The 13,544-nt window shown below is 38.8% G+C and overlaps 1 protein-coding gene across 1 annotated transcript in view; it reads left to right on the top strand.

Moving 5' to 3' along the window:
- The window catches only part of nbeab (neurobeachin b), a 191,559-nt gene that overhangs the window by 117,206 nt on the left and 60,809 nt on the right, over positions 1-13,544 (top strand). The window contains exons 38-39 of the mRNA XM_070828730.1: positions 3,719-3,843; positions 11,837-11,983. Coding sequence (XP_070684831.1) covers positions 3,719-3,843; positions 11,837-11,983 — 272 coding nt within the window. The remainder of the gene's footprint in view (positions 1-3,718; positions 3,844-11,836; positions 11,984-13,544) is intronic.

Genomic DNA, 13,544 nt, shown 5'->3' with positions numbered 1-13,544 from the left:
TCACTGTGCCTTTTGAAAAGAATTGTCACTGATTACTGGCATTTATTATAATTACCCCATACTCATGTCACCAATGAAAGCTTTTAAAAGAAGTATAATGATGCTTTATTGAATCAGCATGTCCCTGTCCTTCCTCCCGACCGCCTCACACAAATCTCCTCTGAGCATAAATAGAATAAAAAGGAAATCTTTAACCATGAGATCTTCATCTGTCTGCAATCCAGCCCTGTACACGTTTTAGTGAGCTATTTATGTTTGTGTCTTGAAAAACATGAAGGTAATCATTGCTTTTGACAATAGATCAGTGCATTTTCTTTTATTTCAGTGATTTTATCTTAATCATGTGAGATCTTAATTTTTTTGCAAATATGACACTGCAAGGCATTTTCAAGAATTTGATTATGGAGTGCTCTCAAGTAGCCGATATGTAACGCACTGTATAATTTTTGTTTGCATCTTGGCCTACACCTTGCTGATTTGACAAATCAGGCTTCAAACAAGCACCTTTAGCCTGGTAACAGCAAAGGTTTGCCCTTGCAACGGGTCAAGTGTACCCTTTAACTCAAACACCAATATTTTCCAAATAATCTGGAAAAAATACAAAAACAGCATCTCTGCAGCCCTATTATAACCGTAGCATTGAGAATATATCACCTGCTAATCCAATATGAGCCCATGTCAGTTGTCAAAAGGATCTCTCTTTTCTAGAATGATGTTATAGTTTCCTATAAAACTGGTAACAATCCTTTTATTTTTATTTTCTTCCCTGTCTTATTTTGAATTATACCGGTCAGCTTTTCCTTTCCTTGAGCGAAAAAAAAACAACAACATATTCCCTGTAGATCGGAGTGTTAGATCTGGCAACTCTAAAACCTCAACACTGGCTCCTTGAGGAAAGCTTTAAATACCCATTTGAGAGAGAAGAGAATAGACGATAGTCCTCTTACACATTTATCCTACTGCACTTAGCAAGTCTGAAAGCATCCATAAATAATGGTGCTCCTGTTTCCTGTAGGTTATCAGTGCTGGAAAATTAGCTTTTAAAATGCGGTTTGAAATCCATTTGGGTGATTGATGGGTGACGGGACAAATAAATTCTGCCTGTTTCTAGGAGCCCAGCTCACAGCCATTCTTTATGGTTGTCATGAAGCTAGACACATTTGATGTCGAAAGTAAGGGGGTCTCGAGCCAACTCAGATTAATAAAGAATGCTATTGGTTGGACAATTTGTTGTTGTTACACAGACAATACAGGCAACCAGCTTTCTATTAATGCTTCTGAAACGGGCATTGTGTTTTACCTTTAGTCTTGAAAAACAAAGGAATCAGACTCTTTTGATGGCTTTTTCGTATTAAATGTCACAAATGTGTGCATTTGCTTGCCAAGTACTTAATTACCATACGGTTTTGAGCTCCATAGGACTATGGATGGCACTGATTTTGACGAAACATTTAACTTCTTGCTTATTCCTTATTTCCCACCATGCTTTAAGACATGGGTGCTTTCTTTGGTGGCTCAGTGCCACCTCAGAAACCCCTTGTGTAAGAGCTCAGTAGCTCCCAGCTGCAGATCTCCATCAAGAGTGCAATTCTGCTGAGTACTTTTTGGACCACCCTCAGAGAGGAGGCTCCTTCAGCACAACACTTTGGCGCTGTCCAAATCCGGTCTAGCACTGACCACATAGTCTAGGATATCACAGGTCCCAGTCAAACAACAGAATACCACATTCAAACTGAAACCATCTGCATAGGACAAAACAAGAAGGAGATGCATCAAAATGTTAGTATCAACTCATTAATCACTCATTAAAGCTTGAGGTTTGGTTTGTTGTGCGTTTGATTGCTGTTAAAGACAAATGGAGATGTTCTGGCTAAACCTAATGTTGTACTCAAATGAGTGTCCTTATGGAGACCAAATAAAATGCATCAAATGCAGTTAATGTGTTGCAAGGAAATCTTCAAAGTGGCAGATTTATCCCCCACTGGCATCTGCTGTCTATTTGCACCAAGAATTAGGGGACATAATCTTCAGCAGTAATCGCCCAGTTGCCTACAGTGGATTTACATTTTTTCACACTGTGTAATCTTGCATTTACAATATCATTTACGTGGGTTTCTCCTTTCAGCCCACTGACATCTCTCTTTTCCTCAGTTAAGCTTTGAGGGAGATTGACACGGGACAAGCTCAAGGCGTTTGAGTCTTGCTTTGCATACAGTGGCTCGTGATACTTTGTGCGTACAATCAGCGCACACTCGCACACACATACGTACACATACTCCATTTTGATTGATACTTAACTGAAACTGAGCTCTTGTTGCTGTCAGAGCCCAGCTTAGTCTCCTGAGCCTCCTGATTTCTGACATTTGTAGATATTATATTCATGGAGCAAGCGGGCTGTATTTTGTGATGTGATCCCCTGTAACACTTTAATCTGTTTAGACTGCTTCAATACTGTGGTAGGGAAGGGGGCAGAAACCGTACAATGCAATAGACGGCTGCCTGCCAAGGTCTTACTGTATCCAGCATGCACTGAAAAATCTACTTGGATTTGGGCACACAGTACATGATCCAAGGTTTATTTGGAGCTTTGGGTTATGTTAAGCTATGTCTTTTTTTGTAATATGGAGGCAAAGACAATATTTTAAACAAGTGGATGAAGAGTTCTGTCTCTGCTCTACTACAGCGTGTACTTCATGTTTGTGTAATACATGGCAATAAAACTGTCTAAATGACGTTATATGAAGTTATAAATGAAATGAAACATTGACGCCACCTTTCTTCACATTCGATTGAAAATTAAATGAAAATGAATCTCATACCAGGCTGATGTGATCACCTTTTGCCTTACAGTCAACTGTACATCAATTATTTGAATCATCACAGTTTTTTATTACTTATTCCTGTTGAGGGAAAATTAACACGTGCCTTTTTTTTGCTGCATTTTCCTCTAAAGGAAGCATGAAGGCTTTGAAATAGCTCCAGCTAGTGCACAGTTGGAACAAGCATCACTTAGTAACCTAATGCTAGTCCTGGTGCTTAATGGTTTGCATTAGCTGCAAGCAATAAAATTATCCCAGGTCCTCACTAATGTTGGAATAATCATTTACAAAGATGGTTACCACATGCTGGAACTGTTTTCTTCTTTCTCTCTTTTTTTTACGACCCTAATTCGCTGTTATTAATAATGAATAAAAATGCAATTTTCTGTCGGGTTGCTGGAGGGCTCTGGGAATCATTTCAATGAATATTTCAGCACATTATTTTAATCATGGCTCCACATATGCAGGGAGGGGGCTTGTTTTATAGGCTCATGCTTCAACCGCCCCAAGACCCCGATCATTAAACCCCACGCTGTCTGCGTTGAGGTTCCTACCTTTGATTTACAAGACTTGTTAAAAAACATTGTAAAAAAAGGAGGCAAGCTGTGCCATTTATACTTGTAATTTGATGCTGTATTTGTTAATGGGAGTGCCCCTGATTTATGTGTGCGGCGGCTGCTGCTGCTCCCTGCTGTTCTGATGCTATAGGCTTTAACAGAGCTACCATTACTGGGCCTCTGCAGAGCATGCCACTAGTCAGCTAAATAAATCTACTATCTGTGGCCTGATTTTTCTCCTCAAGATGTTTTCTCCTGATAAGAAAGTGGCTGCTGCAATCAGACCAGCACTGAGGGGTGTGCACTCCATCTAATCTGCCTGTCTTCTTGTCTCTCTCATAGTCAGCTGCACGACTTCTGGCGTCTTGACTACTGGGAAGATGACCTGCGACGGAGGCGGAGGTTTGTCAGGAACCCATTTGGCTCCACCCACTTAGATGTCACATGCAAGTCACTGCAGGAGTATGGTGAGTTTATCATTTCTGTGTGGACTTTTTTTTTTTTTTTTTAAACCTTTCAAATTTCATCATTACCCCATATTAAATATAAATCGGCAATGCTGCCATTAAAGCATAATAGAAAAAACATTAAAAAGGCACTAAGTTTAGCCCAGACTTGTCCATATAGTTTAGCATATTTCTTCAGAGAAGTTAAATGTCATTTTTACAGGCAACGTATTTATGAGACCTGTGAATTGAACATGACCTATCCATTTTATTACACTTTTTTATTACCATCACAACACATACTTAAGAACAAATTGGATCTCTCCCTTTATTGTTTCTTCTCTTTGGCTGAAACTTTTCTTATTGACTCAGGCAAGGCAGTCTTGTAGCGTTGCCCACCACCTTGTGTCAATTTTGCCTGATGTCATGGAACACCAACTTTTAAAGGAAAGCAACTCAGTACTATTAAATACCCTTGGACCCTCTCTCTTGCCTGTAATTGAATAGCAGAGCAAATGTATTAACAGCACTGAGGTGAATGTATTGATTCTGAAATTAATGGGGTAAGAGCCTTCTTTACTTCTTAGAAAATAGAAAAGAGGCCATGCATTATGGCCAGGGTAGCCTTTAAAATGAATGTAGACTTACAGCAACACATGATTACAATGTTCACTGACTTCTGGCTGACTCGGTGTAGATCTGCTGAAGCTGACCGTTGGCTGAGTTCAGGATGTCATCTGGCTGCTTTCAGCTCCAGCTCTGCCATGGCTGCTGTATGAATATCATGGCAGCTCTGTAGATAAACACATGCCAGCTGCTGCCTTGGCTGCAGGTGGTCCATATATGAGACACACATTAAATAATTGCACCGTCTGTTTTAGAGTGGTGCTTCCATTATTTTTAGCCATTCGCTAATTTCGTGGGCTTTTGGTGATGTGTTGATATTGCAGTGGGGAGGACTCAAGGAACCGATGTTGCAGCTTTAGCCCGTTTAACCTGCTTATAAATGTTAAAAGCTTTGACAACCTGTAGATATCAGCAAACCTGTAAAACATATAAAAAACATAAATAGAAAACTCTCAAACTACTCTGGCAGCATAGTCTGCCTAGTTTTGCTCCATATTTTCAGTACATGGCAAACAATCCTTACCTCGCTAATAACTAACTAACTAATAAGGGTGGGCATAATAAAACCTGGCTTCAGCTTGTCACAGCTATAATCTGTTTTTGACATCTACTCAATATTTTGTTGCTCTTTAAGGTGTTTATTTATTAATTTTTTTGCTAATTCAGTTTTATTATTATTTTGTGGATTAAAGATCAATTCAGTTCAATAACACAAAACCCCTCCACAAACACGCTATTGTGGAGGAGCTTCTTAGGTGCTGTATGTGGAGGCAATAGCTCAACATAGAGGTAGTGTATTAAACTATGTTGTGGAGAAACTATGACTGTCATTTCCTTGCTCTGAGAAGGAGCAAGCTGCAAAGTTTTCAGAGCTACCTTGCAAGAGGCAATATATATTTTATACTCAAAAGATTTCCATTGAAGCATTACTGTTGAAGGTGCAACAAAGGCTAACTGCCTGTGGGAAGCCACTACAATGATCATTCTTTTGATTTTATGTGAACATAAAACACATGAAATGTATGTGCATCATGTTTGTCTGTGGAAGTTAATTCAGCGCTTGCATGAACGTAGGGGAGAAGATTAGAATTAAGGAATTACAACTTAGAATAAAGAAAAAAGCAATTTCATTCATTTGCTTTGCTCCATTTATTAACTTTGTCATAGATGGAGATTCGCCCATTCGCCTCTTTTCCTCCTGTGTTGATTTATGAGTGTATCATCTCCTTTAGTGACTTATATAGCAAATGTTCAAGACAAGACAATGCCGCAGATGCACACAATGTTATTTGGTCAATCAGATCACTAGAATGATTAATGTTAAACTAGTTGTTTGACATTAATGCCTCAGTATAGTTGAGTGAAGACTTGTTGAAGTCCTGCTGGCATGCGGTAGTTTTAATGAGCAGAATAATGTATAAACTTGTCAAGTGAAAGGGATCGCCTGCGGTCGGATGGCCTTCTTGCTCTCCTTGAGAGGTGAACTGTACTTTCAGGCTTTTTCCAGCAGGCTTTGATGTGGTTGCACAGCGGAGGCCAGGTTTTGTTATGAGTTAAAATGAGAGGGATCTTTTGTTCTTTTGTAGAGCTTCAATAGATTTCGTTGGCAGTGACATTTGGCAGTTTTTTGTTTTAACTCGACTATGAATGTGTGCCTGTGTGTGTGTGTCTGTGTTTTTCAATGAATATTCACTTTTAATTAGCATGGTATTTCAGATAGGACCTGTCTTTAGAAGATAACCCTGATGCAGAGGCTCAGAGGCTGGATATCCATTAGTCATAACATCCAGACTTTGTTTTCCAGGTTTGACAGAGACTCTATAGAACTTTTTAGTGGGTTGCCGGCTGCATAGGCACCAGAGTAGAAAAACAAAGAGGCTTGTTTGAGTTGGCCCTTGAGAGTCATTATTAAAGCTTTTAAATCTGGGACTATTGGAGAACCAGTATGTTGTCTAAATTGAATACACTGTTTCTGGTTTGACAGCAAGATATGACAACATGCGCTAAGCCACCATCTTGAGGGCAGACATACACTGTTGTGTTCACAGTAAACGTCAGTCTTATGAGCTCACATGGGGAAAATGAAAGTGAGCATGGAAGTTATTTTTCACATGAAAATTTCAGTGTGTGAGTGGCGTTTTTGACAGCATCTAAGAGTCTTACAATCTTCTGTTTTTTCTCTTAGATATTAAGAAATATATTTTTTTTTGCCATTTTGGAAGTTTGTTTTTATTTATTCATTTGTTGTGTGGATTTCCAAGAGAGATTATTTGGCCAATTATTTTTGAATAATTTCCGATATTGATATTTTTAGACATAAAATTTGACCTTTTTGTGAAAGACATAGTTCAGTGCTTTCGGTGCAGAATATAGATCATCCTCTGAGAAACACTGTAACATTCTTCCTGAAATTCTGTGAGACTACAAATGCCAAAGAAAAAGTTTTTTTTTCAATCAAGTTGATATATTGGCAAAAGCAGTGCATCAAGGTAACCTTTGTAATTACTTTTATGCAATGTGTGTGTGAGTGTGAACATTCATGAACGTCTGTGATAGGAGGTTAAACTCTGCCTTAAACTCTACCTCGTTGTCTATTAGCAGCATTGACAGCTTAGCCAGCACATTCTGTTTCTGCCCCTCTGCCTGTAATAACCTGCCCTGTTACAGCCATTCACGGCCCAGTATCAGAGTATATTGTTAGGTGATTGGAATTGGGCAAGCATGAAATGGAAGTCACGTTAATATTGATCCAAGTGTTTAACGGGGTGTTTTACCTCCGGGTGTCCTTGCTGTCTCATTTCAGGTGAGCAGCTTCTCTCTGACCTGATCGCCCCAGGCAGAGATCTTTATAGCTCTTTTCTGCCTGTAGCAGAGGCACCAGCCTCGTGATGGAATATGACCAAAGATATTTAGCTGTACAGCTGTGTGGACGTTTGAATGCAACCTTTCAGCAAATACATGATATGTTCAGTAACGGTTATGTGAGTACCTAATGTTCAGATCCAGATGTGGGGATTATTAGTCTCTGCTGTTAATGTTTTGATCGAGAGAAGATGAGGTTGTTTGTAACCTCTGGCAGCACAGTAGACACGCACTGCACATCCCAGGATATTGAATAAAGATCACCCCAAGAGGAAGCGTCTGCACCGTATAAACTCCCCTACATCAAAGTTATAATGTTTACTTTCACAGTCTCAAAACACATACTCTGCACAACGGATGGCTTGCATCACAGGAAGTATGAAGCTGTCATTTTCCCCCCTCATTTCATCTTTCAGTGCAGAGTAAATAAAAGTGAAGAGGCAGAGGGCAGAATTGCATCGTCCTAGTGGTAATGCAATCCCTTGGACTGGACTTTTTCTCTCTATGTGGAATGTGGAGCCCGTGGAGAGGGTGCGTAGGCGGGCAGGATCTGAAACAGATAGAGTCTGGGAAACGGAAGAGATATATTTAAAACATTCTATACAGCTCATGTTATATAGATATTGGAAAGACTGCGCAAAACATTTATTTACATTCTAAGATAGTGTAGTAAATAAGCTATGCAACCGAAGCTTAAGCTACTGCATGCTATCTACACAGATCTGACAGAATTAGACAGAAAACAGAATAATTCCTGCAAAAGCTCCAGAGTTTAAACTCTTCGTCCAAGTCTTTGTTTAGAAAGAGGTCAGGATAGCCATGTGTGCAAAATGTTGCCTGTCACATCAATTGACAAACATTCAGTGATTTCTACAAGAGCCCCGCATTTGCCATTTTCCAGGATTATCAAGATCTTGCTGTGGTGATCAAACAATTTCAAAACCTCTCAAAATGAACAACCTGCTTGTTGTGTTTTATCTATAGCTGTGTATTTTGAATTGCCACGTATTGCCAATTGCCAAGTATTTGTGAAATCAGCTTTTATTTCTACTGAAGAGATGTATCCATATGTTGACCACTGGTCCTTAAGTGAAACATTATGTTGTGGATATCTCTTTTAAGGAGTGTCAGTGAGGTGTATGAGGCAGGGTGTGTAACACATAGGAGACTCGCCGGCTCTACTAAGGCTATAAAAATGAAAGGCCAGTGCCACAAAACTCTCCAGCCTTGCAGTATATGAAACATGGACCCTTGGCAATGGTATTATAGTTTATTCAACAGCCGTTTAAACACCTTACAACTCCTATCTATTCCACACTGGATAATAAAACTACAGAGCACTGAAATATTTCCAAAGCGGGAGCTTATGTCTAATAATAAAGTTTATTTGAATTTAGCCTGTTCACAAAACAATGACATGATTTCATCACTATGAACTTGTGTACATTTTTATTTCTCTGTAAAAAATGTGTCCAATGCCATTAAAGATGTAGATCGCTTCCCCTTTTTTCATACTTGTGTTATCAATACATTTTCGAAATAAAAACATAATTTTAGTTTGGAAATTTGTCAATGGTTTGTAAAATAGCCAGAATAGCAAATCACTTCAGCAACAACTGAAACACATGTATGCTAGTAACTTAATGTAAACACTATATTAATGTCTCTTTTACTCCAGAATTTTATTTCGTCCCGTGAAAGAAATCCAAAATGTCACCCAACAGTGTGCGGTGTGTGTTTTTTTAAAAAATTCAAAGTGTATTTTTTAAGAAATTTATGAAAATTGTCAGTCAATCAGTACCATGAATCCTTGTTGAACTCCGTTGATGAGCGCTCAGGGGCTTCCTACACTGGTCACAGCTGGCAAGTCTTCATCAGCCGTCAGTTGGGTCACAAAAGCTCTGCAGTGCACTTTAGTGTGTGTAATTAGTGCACTTTGAAGCAGTTTCAACTCAGTGATTGAACAAGAGGACCCGTGAGACTGGTGATCGGTGGCTTCTGCTGGCACTGTTCCTAAAGGGCTTGAGAGTAGAAATGAAATGAAACTGCTGTGATTGTTTCAGATGTGTTGAGCAGTCAATAGCAGTGGTTTTTGATGGACTGCTCACTTTATAAGGTTAATTGGGTGGTAGATACTAGCTGGTGTAACATCATTATACAATGACATGGCATAGGTAACATTTTCTTCCCTTTCTTTTATATTCATTTTATCAAGTTGTAAATCAAGTTAGACCTTTCTCTCAGATCTTATTAGATATGCATTTCCGAGCAATATTCACTTAAAAATACATCTGCAATTGTATTTGTGTGTAATTTTGTATATATATATGTTTTTAAATTTCGTGGATGACCAGCATAGACCAACATAGCAGCACTCTGAAGAGCAATTCATTATTCCTCTTGATAATCTGATCTGGATAATCACATTTGCAGTCAATGCTGATAAAATGGAAATGTAGAAGAATTTTGGCTTCTCGCACCGTAAAATCAACTGAATGAAAGAACGTTTGAATCCTTCAGTTGGTCACGATTGGATATGCACACAGTATCTAGTGGCCTCCAACCAGCCTGCGTGCAACTGGTCTCTTGCTCTTTTTCATTTTAGGCCATTCATACAAGTTTTATGAGACATTCAAGGAGTTATTCCCTTTGTTTTGTCATTTAGTGGTCAAGGGTCAACACACAAAAATGTTTCTAATGAGTGTGCCTCAACACCACTGCACAGCAAATCCTTTAATAGTGACAAATGGCAACTCTTTTCACAGCTACATTTTTAATATAAGAATGTGTCTGAGTCAACGGGCTATCACTCATGAGAAGATCACTTTTCATGTCAGCACATTTTCTCCTCCATGGCATAGCTCTTCATTTCTCTTTATTTATAACCATATTACTTTTTATGAGAGAAATTGCATTGTGGGTAAAACTGATCTTCTATGCTCCACTGTTGGCCCCCCCCCCTCAACAGTTGATGTTGGTCATTTGCGTGTAGAAATCAGCATGGTTTATTTGCACTACTCAACGCTGTACAGGCTTGCCAATCAGAGCATCAGCATGTCTGCTGAGCTTTCTCTCATTTAGTCAGAGCGTAATGATGGTTTACAGAATTACAGTTTTAAGTTTCGCTCATTCTGCTTTGATCTCTGACCGCTGGCTGGCTTTTGCCTTTAACATTACACAGAATTCATTTCCGAAACGCACAGACTTCTTCCCTCCCCCTGATGAAAGCACTCCAGATATGAGACAGAGCAGGAAGCAGACTTTTTTTTCTCAGTAGCAGTGTTGACAACAGTCAAATATGACCTCTTCGAGACAAGGTACATGTTCCTCAGGGGAGGGAGAGGAGAATTAAGAACTGCGCTGAAAGGAAACATGTCAGATGGGTGTCAGCAACCTCCCAGTTCTTGATATGTGTTCTTCCTTTCATACACGCAAGTTTTTCCTCTGGTTATTTCCTACATTGGACTTCATAAAAGACAAATTCACATAAACGTTCTGAACAGTCGTGTGGCAGGCACATGTTGGAGATGGGCTGATTTAAGCTGATAAATCTGCTGTGAGACCTCTTTGTTTTGCAGGATGTATGAACACATCTTTTTCAATAAATGTGCTCCACTATAGCCATATGATGAAACCTTGGTGCAAGCAGCCTCCTAATTGTGATGTCTGTTCAGTCTCACTCTTGTCAAATCTCCAAAAGCAGCAAATGATATCTCTAATCGACTACGAGCATGAGATGTATCCTCCGACTCAGTTGCTGGTCTTTCAAGATACAGATAGTGTTTCATTGTTGACCTTGTCTGAAAATAAAAGCTGAGACACCTCTGATGTTCAACCACGCGAAATGTATTCAGTCAACGAATGTGTACCCTGACATTCTTTCATATGCTATGGCAAGTACATTAGTGAGCATCTCACATCAGGGTTATCCTGCATATATTGTCTACTTCATGCAGAGATTCTCTGTGGCCTGTTTTATTAGATTTCATGCATTTTAATAGTCTATAAAAATTGATTATTTAGTTTGACCTTGTGGATATGCACAAACAAATGTAATCTGAAAAGATTTATTTTCTCACACTTAGATTTAGTTACTGTGTGAATGCACATGTGTCTGTGTGATAGATGCAGGCATCTGGTTGTGTGGGTTTATTTTTGCATGATCATGTTGTATTTCCTTATTATAGGGTATGGTATTCTATATGTTGGCTACATGCATTACTGAAATGTACTCTATATTGTAAATTAAACTGCCTTGCCTTACTTTTGAAGCGAACTTTTGCTCAGTCAGTGAGTATAAACAGCTGAACCTTTCAGCCAGACAAGATGGAATAGCGATGCTGAACAGAAATGAACAGATGGAAAATGCAATAGTTTAAAGCAGAATAGAATAGATGATTTTGCCAATGAATAGACCATAGCCAGTTAATTATGTCCATTTAAGGATATTTACATAGCAATGTGAGCTTTAGAGGTCAAGAGTGCAATATTTAGTGGTTTCTCCTCTTCATATTTCTGCGGACAGGCACAGAGGAGGATGAGGTGGTCAAGACTAAGAAGGCATTTCGCAGCCAAACTGTGGCCAGCCAGAACCCCGAGACAGAGTTGATGCTGGAGGGTGACGATGATGCCGTCAGCCTGCTGCAGGAGAAGGAGATGGACAACCTGGGTGGTAAGTCAGCAATCCAGCACCTCCATTAACCCCAAGTCAACATCACCACTGCTGGAGCATCAGCACTTGTCTTTTATCTGTCTTCTTCCTAATAGCTGGCATAGCTACAGTTAACTTGATTAATATTTGTGCATCAATCAATGCATTGGCAAAAACACAACTAAAAAGGGCTTTTTTGTTTGTTTGTCATTTGTAATATTTTGCATTCAAAATGTAATGTGTTTGACGTAACAACTACATTTAAGGTGAACTGCAGAAAGCCACTTGTAAATGTTAACCTCAAAGACTTAGTATCTTCATTCTAATCTGGACAGCTTTGCTTTGGTTTAACAGCTACATAATGTTTTGGTCTGATAAGTGTCCTTCTCTGTTTTGTTTTGGATCTCGTCAGCACGGTTCCTTCCTCGAGTGTTTATCTCCAGAGGCAAGTCTTGCAAACTTAAACTAACACCGGAAAGATGATCAATCCAGATATGTCACAACTCATATTTAGGATTTCTCAGGCAATCACTGATTAACGTTGACATGACCCTTGTGCTTAACTTTACATTGGCCTTATTTAACCTGTCATCTGACCTAATAATGTACCATCGAAGGTTGGGTGATACCATTCAAAATCCTCCTAGTCTGTCTTCCTTCCTAGTTCTTGCTATTAAACTCATGCTATACTTACATGAGTAAATAAACGCAAACATAGCATTATTACGTAAAGGAAAGTCTGATATGTCAGTCATTACCCTTTAATGAGGCCATAGTAAAGTGTGATGTAATGTAATCAAAACGATCAGAGCCAACTGATCCAGCTGATAACTCAACTCTTCATATAAGATCTCTTGATGCTGATTAAACAGTATTAAACTACGGAGTGAAAAAGTTGGGTGAAAATCTTCCAAAATCTTTTTACTCAGAATAAATATAACACACGCATGATCAAACATGTGTATCTCTATAAATATGTAACATAATCAATCAACAACTTTTGTGATGGTTAGAAATTGTTTTAGGTAATCATACCCTGTATAAATCTGTTTTTCCAGTAAATACAATCCAGTCCACAGAAATCTGAAATTACAGCAATTAACTCCACATTTGAAATTGATGAAATGTTTTATGTTTTAACTGAACCTAGAATTTATTTCTACAATGTGTATTTTCTCTGTGGATGTGAGCGCTTGGATGTTAAGGGAGAGCTGGTAACAACTTAATTATCCTGCAGTCAAACTAACCCTCGTTCTCTCTACAGTAAAGAATCATTAAGAGATTTGCTCTTAGCAGCTGAGGAAAAGTCAAATGCAGTATTAAATCTTTATTAATCTTTGATTTATTTTACCTGTGTGATTATGTTGTTATTTGTTTTTTATACAGTATGTTAACTCAGCTTTAAACATTTGGCTAACACCATTCAGTCAAAAGTGCAATTTACTGCCAAGGAATGGTTGCCCAAAGATCCCGTAAATTAAGCTGAATCACACTCTGTATGTGAGCCAAACTATCAAGCCAAGCCCTAGCTGGTTTTCAAGTAAATGCCATGGCTTTAAAAGGTAAGTTATCCAGAGTTCAC

This window comes from Pempheris klunzingeri, chromosome 4 (genome assembly GCF_042242105.1).
Source record: "Pempheris klunzingeri isolate RE-2024b chromosome 4, fPemKlu1.hap1, whole genome shotgun sequence".
Classification (NCBI taxonomy): domain Eukaryota; kingdom Metazoa; phylum Chordata; class Actinopteri; order Acropomatiformes; family Pempheridae; genus Pempheris; species Pempheris klunzingeri.
The sequence above is the reverse complement of the archived record's forward strand: the minus strand, read 5'-3'. Positions and strand labels throughout refer to the sequence as shown.